The sequence below is a fragment of the Salmo salar genome, chromosome ssa21, assembly GCF_905237065.1.
Source record: "Salmo salar chromosome ssa21, Ssal_v3.1, whole genome shotgun sequence".
Taxonomy (NCBI): domain Eukaryota; kingdom Metazoa; phylum Chordata; class Actinopteri; order Salmoniformes; family Salmonidae; genus Salmo; species Salmo salar.
Genome location: NC_059462.1, coordinates 23,263,584 through 23,279,878, shown reverse-complemented (window position 1 = coordinate 23,279,878; position 16,295 = coordinate 23,263,584). Strand labels below are relative to the sequence as shown.

Here is a 16,295-nt window from a genome sequence, read left to right as displayed (position 1 = left end):
TTGTAAAACAAACAAGAAATAAGGCAAAAAAACAGAACTTGAGCGTGCATAACTATTCACTCCCCTCAAAGTCAATACTTTGTAGAGCCACCTTTTGCAGCAATTACAGCTGCAAGTCTCTTGGGGGTATGTCTCTATAAGCTTGGCACATCTAGCCACTGGGATATTTTCCCATTATTCGAGGCAAAACTGCTCCAGCTCCTTCAAGTTGGATGGGTTCCGCTGGTGTACAGCAATCTTTAAGTCATACCACAGATTCTCAATTGGATTGAGGTCTGGGCTTTGACTAGGCCTTTCCATATACATATAAATATAAAGACATAAATGTTTCCCCTTAAACCACTCGAGTGTTGCTTTAGCAGTATGCTTAGGGTCATTGTCCTGCTGGAAGGTGAACCTCTGTCCCTGTCCCAGTCTCAAATCTCTGGAAGACTGAAACAGGTTTCCCTGTATTTAGCGTCATCCATCATTCCGACCAGTGTCCCAGTCCCTGCCGATGATAAACATGGGTTTGCGCCAGACAGCGTTTTCCTTGATGGCCAAAAAGCTACATTTGTCTCATCTGACTAGAGTACCTTTTTCCATATGTTTGGGGAGTCTCCCACATGCCTTTTGGCGAACACCAAACATGTTTGCTTATTTTTTTATTTAAGCAAAGGCTTTTTTTCTGGCCACTCTTCTGTAAAGCCCAGCTCTGTGGAGTGTACGGCTTAAAGTGGTCCTATGGACATATACTCCAATCTCTGAGTTTTGGTGGGCAGCCCTCTCTTGGCATGTTTGTTGTGGTGCAATATTATTAAAATATTTTAATAATGATTTAATGGTGCTCCATGGGATGTTCAAAGTTTCAGATAAAAAAAATTATAACCCAATCCTGATCTGTACTTCTCCACAACTTTGTCCATGACCTGTTTGGATAGCTCCTTGGTCTTCATGGTGCCGCTTGCTTAGTGGTGTTGCATACTTTGAGGCCTTTCAGAATGGGTACACACACACACACACACACACACACACCTCAAAAAATAAAAGGGAACACTTAAACAACACAATGTAACTCCAAGTCAATCACACTTCTGTGAAATCAAACTGTCCACTTAGGAAGCAACACTGATTGACAATACATTTCACATGCTGTTGTGCAAATGGAATAGACAACAGGTGGAAATTATAGGCAATTAGCAAGACACCCCCAATAAAGGAGTGGTTCTGCAGGTGGTGACCACAGACCACTTCTCAGTTCCTATGCTTCCTGGCTGATGTTTTGGTCACTTTTGAATGCTGGCGGTGCTTTCAATCTAGTGGTAGCATGAGACGGAGTCTACAACCCACACAAGTGGCTCAGGTAGTGCAGCTCATCCAGGATGGCACATCAATGCGAGCTGTGGCAAGAAGGTTTGTTGTGTCTGTCAGCGTAGTGTCCAGAGCATGGAGGCGCTACCAGGAGACAGGCCAGTACATCAGGAGACGTGGAGGAGGCCGTAGGAGGGCAACAACCCAGCAGCAGGACCGCTACCTCCGCCTTTGTGCAAGGAGGAGCAGGAGGAGCACTGCCAGAGCCCTGCAAAATGACCTCCAGCAGGCCACAAATGTGCATGTGACTGCTCAAACGGTCAGAAACAGACTCCATGAGGGTGGTATTGTGGGGGTTGTGCTTACAGCCCAACACCGTGCAGGACGTTTGGCATTTGCCAGAGAACACCAAGATTGGCAAATTCGCCACTGGCGCCCTGTGCTCTTCACAGATGAAAGCAGGTTCACACTGAGCACATGTGACAGAGTCTGGAGACGCCGTGGAGAACGTTCTGCTGCCTGCAACATCCTCCAGCATGACCGGTTTGGCGGTGGGTCAGTCATGGTGTGGGGTGGCATTTCTTTGGGGGGGGCCGCACAGCCCTCCATGTGCTCGCCAGAGGTAGCCTGACTGCCATTAGGTACCGAGATGAGATCCTCAGACCCCTTGTGAGACCATTTGCTGGTGCGGTTAGCCCTGGGTTCCTCCTAATGCAAGACAATGCTAGACCTCATGTGGCTGGAGTGTGTCAGCAGTTCCTGCAAGAGGAAGGTATTGATGCTATGGACTGGCCCGCCCATTCCCCAGACCTGAATCCAATTGAGCACATCTGGGACATCATGTCTCGCTCCATCCACCAACGCCACGTTGCACCACAGACTGTCCAGGAGTTGGCGGATGCTTTAGTCCAGGTCTGGGAGGAGATCCCTCAGGAGACCATCCGCCACCTCATCAGGAGCATGCCCAGGCGTTGTAGGGAGGTCATACAGGCACGTGGAGGCCACACACACACTATTGAGCCTCATTTTGACTTGTTTTAAGGACATTACATCAAAGTTGGATCAGCCTGTAGTGTGGTTTTCCACTTTAATTTTGAGTGTGACTCCAACCTCCATGGGTTGATAAATTGGATTTCCATTGATTATTTGTGTGATTTTGTTGTCTCCCCATTCAACTATGTAAAGAAAAAAGTATTTAATAAGAATTTTTCATTCATTCAGATCTAGGATGTGTTATTTTAGTGTTCCCTTTATTTTTTTGAGCAGTGAGATAGAGAGATATAGATATAGATACACACACTGAGATCATGTGACACTTAAAGTCCACCTGTCTGCAATTTAACTAATTATGTGACTTCTGAAGGTAATTGGTGGCACTAGATCTTATTTAGGGGCTTCATAGCAAAGGGGGTGAATACATATGCACGCACCACTTTTCAGTTGTTTTTTTTAATTAGGCCAAAATAGTCAAGTGAAAAGAAAAACGAGTTTTTTTTTTTCATTTCACTTCACCAATTTGGACTATTTTGTGTATGTCCATTACATGAAATCCAAATAAAAATCTATTTAAAATTACAGGTTGTAATGCAACAAAATAGGAAAAACGCCAAGGGGGATGAATACTTTTGCAAGGCACTGTAAATACACTGAACAAAAATAAATGCAACATGAAACAAATTCAAAGATTTTACTAAATTACCGTTCATAAGGAACTCAGTTAATTTAAATACATTCACTAGGCCCTAATCTATGGATTCCACATGACTTTTAATACAGATATGCATCGGTTGGTCACAGATACCTTCCAAAAAAAAAGTAGGGTCGTGGATCAGAAAACCAGTCAGTATCTGGTGTGACCATTTGCCTCATGCATTGTGACATCTCCTTCATATATAGTTATCAGGCTGTTGATTGTGGCCTGTGGAATATTGTCCCACCCCTCTTCAATGGCTGTGTGAAGTTGCTGGATATTGGCGGGAACTGGAACACGCTGTCGTACAAGTCAATCCAGAGCATCCTAAACATGCTCAATGGGTGACATGTCTGATGAGTATGCAGGTCGTGGATGAACTGGGACGGTTTCAGCTTCCAGGAATTGTGTACAGATTTGCGAAATGGAGCTGTGCATTATCATGCTGAAACATGAGGTGATGGCGGCGGATGAATGGCACGACAATGGGCCTCACCATCTCATCAAGGTATCTCTGCATTCAAAATGCCATTGATACAATGCAATTGTGTTTGTTGTCCGTAGCTTATGCCTGCCCAAACCATAACCCCACCATGGGTCACTCTGTTCACAACATTGACATCAGCAAAGCGTTTGCCCACGTGACGCCATACACACTGTCTGACATCTGCCCGGTACAGTTGAAACCGGGATTCATCCGTTTAGATCACACTTCTCCACCGTGCCAGTGGCCCTCGAAGGTGAGCATTTGCCCACTGAAGTTGATTACAACGCCGAACTGCAGTCAGGTCAAGACCCTGGTGAGGATGACGAGTACGCAGATGAGCTTCCCTTAGACTGTTTGACAGTTTATTCATAAATTATTTGGTTGTGCAAACCCACAGTTTCAACAGCTGTCCGGGTTGCTAGTCGCAGACAGTCTCGCAGGTGAAGAAGCCAGATGTGGAGGTCCTGGGCTGGTGTGGTCTGCGTATTGTGAGGCCAGTTGGACACACTGGCCAAGTTCTCTAAAACAACATTGGCTGCAGCTTATGGTAGAGAAATTAACATTACATTCTCTGGCAATAGCTCTGGTGGACAATCCCTCAAGTCAGCATGCCAAATGCACAAGCTCTCAAAACTTGAGGCATCTGTGTCATTGTGTTGTGTGACAAAACTGCACATTTTAGAGTGGACTTTTATTGTCCCAAGCACAAGGTCCACCAGTGTAATGATCATGCTGTTTAATCAGCTTCTTGATATGCCACACCTGTCAGGTGGATGGATTATCTTGGCAAAGGAGAAAAGATCACTAACGGGGATATAAACATTTGTGCACAACATTTTAGAGAAATACATTTTTTTGTGCTTATGGAACATTTTATTTCAGCTCATGAAACATGGGACCAACACTTTACATATTGCATTTATATTTTTGTTCAGTATAGTTTCAAGTGTTTTTGGTAATTTGTTGTTGTGAATATGGATTAGGAAATGTATGTGTTGTGAGTTGAATCAGGATCATACAGTACATTCGGTAAGTATTCAGACCTTTGACTTTCTCCACATTGTTAAGTTACAGCCTTATTCAATAATGTATTAAAATGTTATTTTTTCGGTAATCAAGCTATGAAAAACGCAAAAACAGGTTGGTAAAAAAAAAAATAATCTAAAATCATTAAAAAAATAAAATCACATAAGCATTCAGAACCTTTACTCATGTACTTTGTTGAGTAAAGGGTAAAGTGGTTAGAGCGTTGGGCCAGTAACTGAAAGGTTGCTAGATGAAATCCCTGAGCTGACAAGGTAAAAATCTGTCGTTCTGCCCCTGAAGAAGGCAGTTAACCCACTGTTCCTAGGCCATCATTGTAAATAGAAGTTGTTCTTAACTTACTTGCCTAGTTAAAAATATAAATAATTATATAAAACTTTTAAAAATAATCACCTTTGGCAGCGATTACAGCCTCGATTCTTCACCATAGGGATGGTTCCAGGTTTCCTCCAGATGTGACGCTTGGCATTCAGGCTAAAGAGCTCAAACTTGGTTTCATCAGACCAGATCATCTTGTTTCTCATGGTCTGAGAGTCCTTTAGGTGCCTTTTGTCAAGTTCAAAGCGGGAGGTCATGTGCCTTTTACTGAGGAGTGGCTTCCGTCTGGCCACTCTACCATAAAGGCCTGATTGGTTGAGTGCTGCAGGGATGGTTGTCCTTCTGGAAGGTTCTCCCATCTCCACAGAGGAACTCTGGAGCTCTTTCAGAGTGACCATTGTGTTCTTGGTCACCTCCCTCACCAAGGTCGTTCTCCACCAATTGCTCAGTTTGGCCGGGCGGCCAGCACTAGGAACAGTCATGGTGGTTCCAAACTTCTTCCATTTAAGAGTGATGAAGTGCGTTCTTGGTCACTTCAATGCTGCAGAAATGTGTTGGTACCCTTTCCCAGATCTATGCCTTGACACAATCCTGTCTCAGAGCTCTATGGACAATTCCTTCTACCTCATGGCTTGGTTTTTGCTCTGACACGCACTGTCAACTGTGGGACCTTATATAGACAGGTGTGTGCACTTCCAAATCATGTCCAATCAAATGAATTTACCACAGGTGGACTCCAATCAAGTTGTAGAAACATCTCAAGGATGATCAATGGAAACAGGATGCACCTGAGCTCAATTTCAAGTCTCATAGCAAAGGGGCTGATTACTTATGTAAATAAGGTGTTTCTGTTTTTTACCTTTAATACATTTGCACAAATTTCTGTAAACCTGTTTTAGCTTTGTCATTATGGGGTATTGTGTGTAGATTGATAAGGGACATTTATTATTTAATCCATTTTAGAATAAGGCTGTAAGGTAACAAAATGTGGGGCCTGAATACTTTCTGAATGCACTGTAGGTATACATGTGAGCATATGTCATTATTTTTTATGTCACACTTGTGGGTATTTTTAGAGGTTTATAAATATGTGCTTTGGAGTGCCTGGTTATATGCACGGACAGTTTTGTGTTCTCTGTTAGAGAGATGCTGAGACAGGCTGACACCTTGGATCAAAGGTCCCAGAATATTTTTTATGTGTGAATCGTGAGGTTATCAAGGTGTCTCGCCCTGTCCATTCTCTCTGTCCTCTTTCTTTCTCCTCCTCGCTAGAATATAATAAACTCTTCTTCAAATCTCTAACCGCTAATTGGCTGTTCACACCCGACTGGGCCAGATGAGATAATCTCATTGGTTGGAGTCCTCCCATCCCCCTCCTCCATTCTGTTGTCCACATACAGTGCCTTCAGAAATTAATAACACCCCTTGACATATTCCACATTATGTTGTATTACAGCCTGAATTTTAGCAAATGTATTGAAAATTAAAAACTGAAATATCTAATTTACATTCAGTACCAGTCAAAATTTTGGACACAGCTACTCATTCAAGGGTTTTTCTTTATTTTTTACTATTTTCTACATTGTAGAATAATAGTGAAGACATCACAACTATGAACTAACACATATGGAATCATGTAGTAAAAAAGTGTTAAACAAAAATGGATTTTAGATTTTAGTTTCTTCACCCTTTGCCGTGATAACAGCTTTGCACACTCTTGTTATTCTCTCAACCAGCTTCATGGGGTAGTCACCTGGAATGCTTTTCCAACAGTCTTGGAGTTCCCACATATGCTGAGCACTTGTTGGCTGCTTTTTCTTCACTCTGCGGTCCAACTCATCCCAAACCATCTCAATTGGGTTGAGGTCAGGTGATTGTGGAGGCCAGGTCATCTGATGCAGCACTCCATCACTCTCCTTCTTGGTCAAATAGTCCTTACACAGCCTGGAGGTGTGTTGGGTCATTGTCCTGTTGAAAAGCAAATGATAGTCCCACTAAGCTCTAACCAGATGGGATGGCGTATCGCTGCAGAATGCTGTGGTAGCCATGCTGGTTAAGTGTGCCTTGAATTGTAAATAAATCACAGACAGTGTCACCAGCCAAGCACCCCCACACCATCACACCTCCTCCTCCATGCTTCACGGTGAAAACCACATATGTGGAGATCATCCGTTCACCTACTCTGCATCACACAAAGACACGGCGGTTGGAACCAAAAATCTCAAATTTGGACTCATCAGACCAAAGGACAGATTTCCACCAGTCTAATGTCCATTGCTCGTGTTTCTTTGCCCAAGCAAGTCTCTTCTTCTTATTGGTGTCCTTTAGTAGTGGTTTCTTTGCAGCAATTCGACCATGAAGGCCTGATTCACAGTCTCCTCTGAACAGTTGATGTTGAGATGTGTCTGTTACTTGAACTATGAGAAGCATTTATTTGGGCTGTAATTTCTGAGGCTGGTAACTCTAATGAACTTATCCTCTGCAGCAGAGGTAACTCTGGGTCTTCCATTCATATGGCGGTCCTCGTGAGAGCCAGTTTCATCGTAGCGCTTGAGGGTTTTTGCGACTGCACTTGAAGAAACTTTCAAAGTTCTTTAAATTTTCCGCATTGACTGACCTTCATGTCTTAAAGTAATGACGGACTGTCATTTCTCTTTGCTTATTTTAGCTGTTCTTGCCATAATATAGACTTGGTCTTTTACCAAATAGTGCTTTCTTCTGTTTCCCACCTAGACCTTGACACAACACAACTTATTGGCTCAAATGCATTATGAAGGAAAGAAATTCCCCAAATTAAGTTTTAACAAGGCCCACCTGTTAATTGAAATGCTTACTACATTATTCCATATGTGTTATTTCATAGTTTTGATGTCTTCACTATTATTATCAATGTAGAAAATAGTAAAAAATAAAGAAAAACCCTTGAATGAGTAGGTTTGTCCAAACTTTTGACCGGTACTGTAAGTATTCACACCCCTTTGCTTTGACACTCCAAATTGAGCTCAGTTGCATCCAATTTCTACAACTTGATTGGAGTCCTGTTTCCAATTCAATTGTTTGGACATGATTTAGAAAGAAACACCTGTCTATACAGTATAAGATCCCACAGTTGACATTTCAGAATGTCAGAGCAGAAACTATACCATAAAGTCGAAGGAACTGTCCGTAGATCGCCGAGATATGCCTCATCACAATTCTATCTGTGGAAGGGTATAAAACTACTTCTGGTGTGTTGAAAGTTTCCAAGAGCACAGTTTCTATCATTGGGAAATGGAAAAAATATGGAACTACCCAGACTCTGGAACTACCCAGAGCTGACCGTTCGACCAAACTGAGCAACCGGGCAAGAAGAACCTTGGTCAGGTCGGTGACGAGAACCCAATGACCACTCTGACAGAACTACAGAGTTCCTTGGCTGAGATAGGAGAACATGCCAGAAGGACAACAGTCTCTACAGCACTTCACCAATCTGGGCTTTATGGGAGAGTGGCAAAACTGAAGCCATTCCTGTGAAAAAGGCACATGATAGCACTCCTGGAGTATGCAAAAAGGCATGTGAAAGACAGATTATTGGGCAAAAGAATCTGTGGTCTGATGAGACAAAAATGTAACTCTTTGGCCTGAATGCAAAGCGCTATGTCTGGAGAAACCAGACACAGCTCCTCATCCGTCTAACAACATCCCTAGTGTGAAGCATGGTGATGTCAGCTTCATGCTATGGGGTGCTTTTCAGCAGCAGGGACGGGGAAACTGGTAAGGATAGAAGGAAACAATAAATGGAGCCAAATTCAGGCAAACTATTAATTAGAACCTGTTCAGAGTACAAACGAGCTTTGAGGGGGGGCGAAGATTTACATTCCAACAGGACAATGACCTCAAGCATACAGCTAAAACTGTATGGCTTCAGAAAAAGAATGTGAAAGTCCTTGAGGGGCCCAGCCAAAGCCCAGACTTGAATCCCATTGAAAATCTGTGGAAAGACTTGAAGATTGCTGTTCACCGTCGCTCCCAATCTAACTTAACAAGGAAGAATGGGAGAGAATCCCCAAATCCAGATGTGCAAAGCTGATACAGTAATACCCAAGATGACTCAAAGCTGTAATCACCGCCAAAGGTGCTTCTACAAAGTATTGACTCATTTGTGAATACAGTGCCTTGCGAAAGTATTCGGCCCCCTTGAACTTTTCGACCTTTTGCCACATTTCAGGCTTCAAACATAAAGATATAAAACTGTATTTTTTTGTGAAGAATCAACAACAAGTGGGACACAATCATGAAGTGGAACGAAATTTATTGGATAGTTCAAACTTTTTTAACAAATAAAAAACTGAAAAATTGGGCGTGCAAAATTATTCAGCCCCCTTAAGTTAATACTTTGTAGCGCCACCTTTTGCTGCGATTACAGCTGTAAGTTCGCTTGGGGTATGTCTCTATCAGTTTTGCACATCGAGAGACTGAAATTTTTGCCCATTCCTCCTTGCAAAACATCTCGAGCTCAGTGAGGTTGGATGGAGAGCGTTTGTGAACAGCAGTTTTCAGTTCTTTCCACAGATTCTCGATTGGATTCAGGTCTGGACTTTGACTTGGCCATTCTAACACCTGGATATGTTTATTTGTGAACCATTCCATTGTAGATTTTGCTTTATGTTTTGGATCATTGTCTTGTTGGAAGACAAATCTCCGTCCCAGTCTCAGGTCTTCTGCAGACTCCATCAGGTTTTCTTCCAGAATGGTCCTGTATTTGGCTCCATGGGTGGGTGGGTTCAGGGTGATGAGCTGTGTTGCTTTTACGCCAAACATAACGTTTTGCATTGTTGCCAAAAAGTTCGATTTTGGTTTCATCTGACCAGAGCACCTTCTTCCACATGTTTGGTGTGTCTCCCAGGTAGCTAGTGGCAAACTTTAAACGACACTTTTTATGGATATCTTTAAGAAATGGCTTTCTTCTTGCCACTCTTCCATAAAGGCCAGATTTGTGCAGTATACGACTGATTGTTGTCCTATGGACAGAGTCTCCCACCTCAGCTGTAGATCTCTGCAGTTCATCCAGAGTGATCATGGGCCTCTTGGCTGCATCTCTGATCAGTCTTCTCCTTGTATGAGCTGAAAGTTTAGAGGGACGGCCGGGTCTTCGTAGATTTGCAGTGGTCTGATACTCCTTCCATTTCAATATTATCGCTTGCACAGTGCTCCTTGGGATGTTTAAAGCTTGGGAAATCTTTTTGTATCCAAATCCGGCTTTAAACTTCTCCACAACAGTATCTCGGACCTGCCTGGTGTGTTCCTTGTTCTTCATGATGCTCTCTGCGCTTTAAACGGACCTCTGAGACTATCACAGAGCAGGTGCATTTATACGGAGACTTGATTACACACAGGTGGATTCTATTTATCATCATTAGTCATTTAGGTCAACATTGGATCATTCAGAGATCCTCACTGAACTTCTGGAGAGAGTTTGCTGCACTGAAAGTAAAGGGGCTGAATAATTTTGCACGGCCAATTTTTCAGTTTTTTATTTGTTAAAAAAGTTTGAAATATCCAATAAATTTCGTTCCACTTCATAATTGTGTCCCACTTGTTGTTGATTCTTCACAAAAAATTACAGTTTTATATCTTTATGTTTGAAGCCTGAAATGTGGCAAAAGGTCGAAAAGTTCAAGGGGGCCGAATACTTTCGCAAGGCACTGTACTTATGTAAATGCGATATTTCTGTCTTTCATTTTCAATACATTTGCAAAAAATTCTAGTAACATGCTTTCACTTTGTTATTATAGGGTATTGTGTGTAGATTAGACAGGTGAGAAAAAAATATTTAATCCATTTTGAATTCTGGCTGTAACACAACAACATTTGGAATAGGTCAAGGGGTATGAATACTTTCTGAAGGCACTGTAGGATCCTCCAGGATGGGGTGGATTATACTAATGCCAAACAATGCACTGGACCATGAACAAAAGGACTAAGGGAGGGACACATTTATCCCACGGGAGGAATTTAGGAGCATGGCCCCTCTCTTTCCTCCATCTTTCTTTTTCTCCAACCCTTTCATATTTAAAATTAAAAATATATATATTAAAAAACAGAACTGCTACTTTTCTCTCTCTCTCATTTGTTTTGCTCTGACCAGAGGTAACTGACATCTACCTATGACTCTGTAGGAGGAGTTGGTGAACCGTTGGTGCATGGTCAGATATTTATTTAGCTTGATCCTAGATCTGTTGTTAGCCGCAACTTCTAATTGGAGCTCTGTAGTAAATTTGAATGCCATAATCATGAATCACCCTGACTCCTCTTTAGTACAAAGTGTGAATCTCAATCTGTGTAAAACTGCATTCCCTCCTTGTCTCATTCCCTTCCTCTGCACTAAACTGAAAACCTCGGGAAAGTGCTGCTAAGGAGAGGGCCACTGTGTAGAACCGTTTGCTGTGATTTCCTCTTTCTTGGAAATGTTTGGAGTGAGTTCCTGCTGCCTGCCCCTCCTAGACCTAACAAGACTGGCTGCAGAGTATACTGCTCTGGCCACGACCCCCTCACTGTTCCCATTTATTATGACAACCCCCTACCTTCCTACTACAGTCCTGCCCCTGCCCCCCACACACGGCGGAATGTAACCTCTGTGACCTCCCGTTTACTGGAGAGAGGAGCACCCATCCCACCCCCGCCATCTAGATATTGTGCAAGTCACCACTTGGCATTCTCCCAGTTGGGGATTTATTTTTTAATTTTTTTTATTTAGCCTTTATTTAACTAGGGAAGTCAGTTAACAACAAATTCTTATTTACAATGACGGCCTACCACAGACGACGCTGGGCCAATTGTGCACCGCCCTATGGGACTCCCAATCACAGCCAGATGTGGTTCAACCTGGATTTGAACCAGGGACTGTAGTGTCACCTCTTGCATTGAGATGCAGTGCCTTAGACGACTGCGCCACTCAAGAGCCCAGTTGGAGTCATCATTACGCATACACACACACCCACAAACGGTTCTCAGTGGAGCCAGACCAGATGTTATTAGGCGTTGGTGAAATCAGGTCATCACTTCCACAACAGAGACAGACCTTCTCCTGAGTTTTGTGGTTTAGTTAACTGAGAGGATATTTCTGGAATCCCCCTTAATCTGTTGGATGTGCAGGGGGTATGAAACGGAGAGTTGGACTGCTGTGGGCTCTACTATGGGTAGAGGCTAAGTGGTTGGTTCAAGTGGTGTTGGACTGGGTGCTTCTCAAAGCTGGTGTTGGAGAGCGTTCAACTGTAAAGTCTAATCTCCTTACCATTTGCATGTTTCTCTGGCTATTCAAAAGATACAATGCATGGCGAAAAGTATGTGGACACCCCTTCAAATGAGAGGATTAAGCAACTTCAGCCACACCCGTTGCTGACAGGTGTATAAACTCGAGCACACAGCCATGCGATCTCAATAGACACACATTGGCAGTAGAATGGCCTTACTGAAAAGCTCAGTGACATTCAGTGTGGCACCATCATAGGATGCCACCTTTCCAGCAAGTCAGTTTGTCAAATTTCTGCCCTGCTAGAGCTGCCCCGGTCAACTGTAAGTACTGTTCTTGTGAAGTTGAAACATCTCAGAGCAACAACAGCTCAGCCGCGAAGTGGTAGGCCACAGAAGCTCACAGAACTGTGCTGAAGCGTGTAAAAATTGTACTCGGTTGCAACACTCACTACTGAGTTCCAAACTGCCTCTGGAAGCAAAGTCAGCACAAGAACTGTTCGTCGGTAGCTTCATGAAATGGGTTTCCATGGTCGAGCAGCTGCACACAAGCCTAAAATCACCATGCGCAATGCCAAGCGTCGGCTGGAGTGGTGTAAAGCTTGCCGCCATTGAACTCTGGAACAGTGAAAACATGTTCTCTGGAGTGATGATTCACGCTTCACCATCTGGCAGTCCGACGGACGAATCTGGGTTTGGCGGATGCCAGGAGAACACTACCTGCACCAATGCATAGTGCCAACTGTAAAGTTTGGTGGAGGAATAATGGTCTGGGGTTGTTTTTCATGGTTCGGGCTAGGCCCCTTAGCTCCAGTGAAGGGACATCTTAACGCTACAGCATACAATGACATTCTAGACGATTCTAGGCTTCCAACTTTGTGGCAACCGTTTGGGGAAGGCCCTTTCCTGTTTCAGCATGACAATGTCCCCGTGCACAAAAAGAGGTCAATACAGAAGAAATGGTTTGTTGGGATCGGTGTGGAAGAACTTGACTGGCCTGCACAGAGCCCTGACCTCAACCCCATCGAACACCTTTGGAATGAATTGGAATGCCGACTGCGAGCCAGGCCTAATCGCCCAACATCAATGCCCGACCTCATTAATGCTCTTTTGGCTGAATGGAAGCAAGCGTCGAAGAAATGCTCCAACATCTAGTGGAAAGCCTTCCCAGAAGAGTGGAGGCTGCTACAGTAGCAAAGTGGGGACCAACTCCATATTAATGGCCATGATTTTGGAATGAGATGTTTGATGAGGAGGTGTCCACATACTTTTGGTCATGTAGTGTATGTTAAAGGCCTTATATGCAGACTGCCGTTAGATATTTAAAATGTGACGCCTACTTTTCTATTCATAGGACTGTGTTAACTTTATATCGGCATAATATAACATAAATATTGTTTTGATTATTGTATTATTAAATAACCGCTTCCCCTCTATTTTTCTCCCTCATTTTCTCACACCTTGTCTGTGTGTGTATCAGTCTGTGTGTGTGTGGGGGTGCAGGTGACGGTTCGGGAGAAGAAGCGTTTCGCCATGCTCTTCCAGTCGGTGGTGCTCGAGTGCCAGTACCACACGCCTTCTTCCCAGACCCCTGTGGTGCAATGGTGGTACAAATCCTACTGCCATGACCGCACACGAGACTCCTTCACTTTTCCCAAGAGCTTTGGGGTCCAGGGGTCCAAGTTGGGCACCGCAGCCCACCTGGAGTGCTCCGACAGCAGCCGCACCGTCCGCATCGTAGCGTCCGGCCAGGGACCCTCCATGACGCTGGCTGAGCACTACAAGGGCCGAGACATCGCCATCATCAACAGTACTGTGAAGATTGGTTAATGAGTAGATTTGTGTTGTGATTGGAAGTTGTGTGTGGCGGTGTTTTGTAGTTTTATGAGCTTCAATGACTAGAAAGGCTGTGCTTGTGGAAATGTTTGTCAGGGAAGACATACGACATGTGCAGACACGTTTAAATGCTGTTCACTGTATGTCAGTGCTTCAGTGTTATAGGCGGTGGCCTTGTCCGTCATAGCCTGTCTATTATCCCAGTCTACTGTTTATGATCAGTCTCCCAACAGGAAACATGGCTGCTTGTGCTCTGCTTTTCCTGTTCCTGAAATAGTCCTTCTCTGTCTCTGCTTCACAATAGGCCAGGCTACACACTCACACACAGATACATTATTAACGACACTGACCCCTGTTCACAATGGAGTGGTCTTCTGCCCTCTCTTATCCTATTCACAATAAACCACCCCTATTGAGCTTCTTATCCAAATGAAATACCCACCTTTTTCTGCCTTTCAATAGAGAGCCCCCACCTACTTTTGTGTCTCTTTTTTAACAAAACACCCTCCTGTTGTCATGAATCTTAATAGAAAGCTGTTGGATTTATGAATGAGTCAAATGTATCTTTGAGGTTTGTTCAGTATATTGTTTGTCGAATGCCGGGTGTACACTACACGACTTTCAAAATCTTAACATCGCTGAGCCTCTCACATTAAACGACCATCTTTCCTGTAGATTTGTAGGTTTGGCACAGACGGGGTGTCACACACGACAAGATTCTTCACTTGGTCGTGAGGATTCTCAATACCACCACGTTGTCTCTCGAAAACAATGACGTAATGATGCGATTAGACTGTTAACGTAGCTACAGTAGAACGAGCTGTGGTTCAGAACAACCTCAAACGTTTTCAGTCAGACATTCACTCTTGCCATACAGAGTTGAAATATCTAGCCAACATTTTGAATTAAGTAACATTGCCTGTGAGCTTTAGAGGTGTAACGATTTGACACTTTGGCTTTGGTTAAAGGCGAGTACCAACACACATTCTGTGTGATGCGAAACAACGTCATCATTTCACTGGCTTCTTTTCTGCCGAGCTCTCATTGGCTATTGCTGATCACCTTCCTTAAACATTGTCGTTGCACATCTCACACTACAAGAGCATTGCAGATTTTGTGCTGATGAAATCAAACATGTTTGAAAATATCGGGATTGATGGGATTGGTAGCCCTGAGATTGCGTCTCTGACCCGCTCACATTAAACGAGTGCCAGTGAAGGCCGCACGCCCTGAGTAGGCAACGACATGGGGATTTTGTCTCCGACTTCAAAAACTTGGGACAGCTAAATTGGGGCCAAAATCATGAAGTGTACACCTGGCTTAGCAGTATATAATTTTGTTACTGTATGCAGTTGTTGATTATTTGTTAAATGTGTGTCATATGTATCGTTTTTCAGAGGTTTTATAGGTTCATAGTTTTTTCATAGGATATACTGACCATGCTCTCATATCATTTGACCTCTCACCTATGACCCTTGTCCTGACCTCTGACCCTGTGTCCTGTCCCTGTCCAGAGGCGGACTTGCGGATTGGGAAGCTGCAGTGGGGCGACAGCGGAGTGTACTTCTGTAAGATCGTCATTGCCGATGACCTGGAGGGGAAGAATGAGGGCCAGGTGGAGGTACTGGTGCTGGGTGAGTGACCACAGGAAGTGAACCCTCCGCACACCGGAAGTAAACATTACACAGGAATTCAACCAACTCAACATCAAAGAGGAAGGGATAGAGCGGAAATGAACAGGAATCTGAACATTCTGTTGAGGCTTTCTTATTTTGAGTTCCTCTCTGGTTTAAAAGGATTTGAGAGTTGAGGAAGTAGGAAACAAGTATACTCTTATGTATTGTCTTGTGTCTCACTTTCTGAACCTAGGATAGGATAAAGTAATCCTTCTAACCCCCCCCCTTAAAATATTTAGATGCACTATTGTAAAGTGGTTGTTCCACTGGATATCATAAGGTGAATGCACCATTTTGTAAGTCGCTCTGGATAAGAGCGTCTGCTAAATGACTTAAATGTAAAAATGTAAATATGAACCTTACCACAGCAGTAAAACCAATGCACACACTAAAACCAATGGATTTGTGCCGTTGCACCAGTCTCATATGCTGACTGTGGTGTGTGCGTTCACATTTGTGTGTGTGTCAGTGTGTAGGGTAAGTGTATTTGTTTGGTATGGTTCATAATGGAGTGTTTAAATATAAACATCCTTGCTCTAGAGGGCGTCTGCATTCCAAAGTGTACTTACAAGTGTTGCCATGACGACGGGCAGAATGGCGTGCACTGCTCTACACACGGTTCTGATCCTTTCTGAGAGGACCCATTGTTTGGCTGAGCTTACCCTTGTAGACCAGCTGACATAAACCTGACATAGCCATACATAAACCCTTATAACCTCAGATA

General features: G+C 43.6%; 1 protein-coding gene across 4 annotated transcripts in view; it reads left to right on the top strand.

Moving 5' to 3' along the window:
- LOC106581962 (immunoglobulin-like domain-containing receptor 2) overlaps positions 1–16,295 on the top strand; it is a 37,289-nt gene that overhangs the window by 1,185 nt on the left and 19,809 nt on the right. For 3 of the 4 annotated variants that reach the window (XM_014164548.2, XM_014164549.2, XM_014164547.2), the window contains exons 2-3: positions 13,540–13,869; positions 15,410–15,529. In XM_014164548.2, coding sequence (XP_014020023.2) covers positions 13,540–13,869; positions 15,410–15,529 — 450 coding nt within the window. The remainder of the gene's footprint in view (positions 1–13,539; positions 13,870–15,409; positions 15,530–16,295) is intronic. The other variant, XM_045704560.1, reaches the window with a different exon arrangement.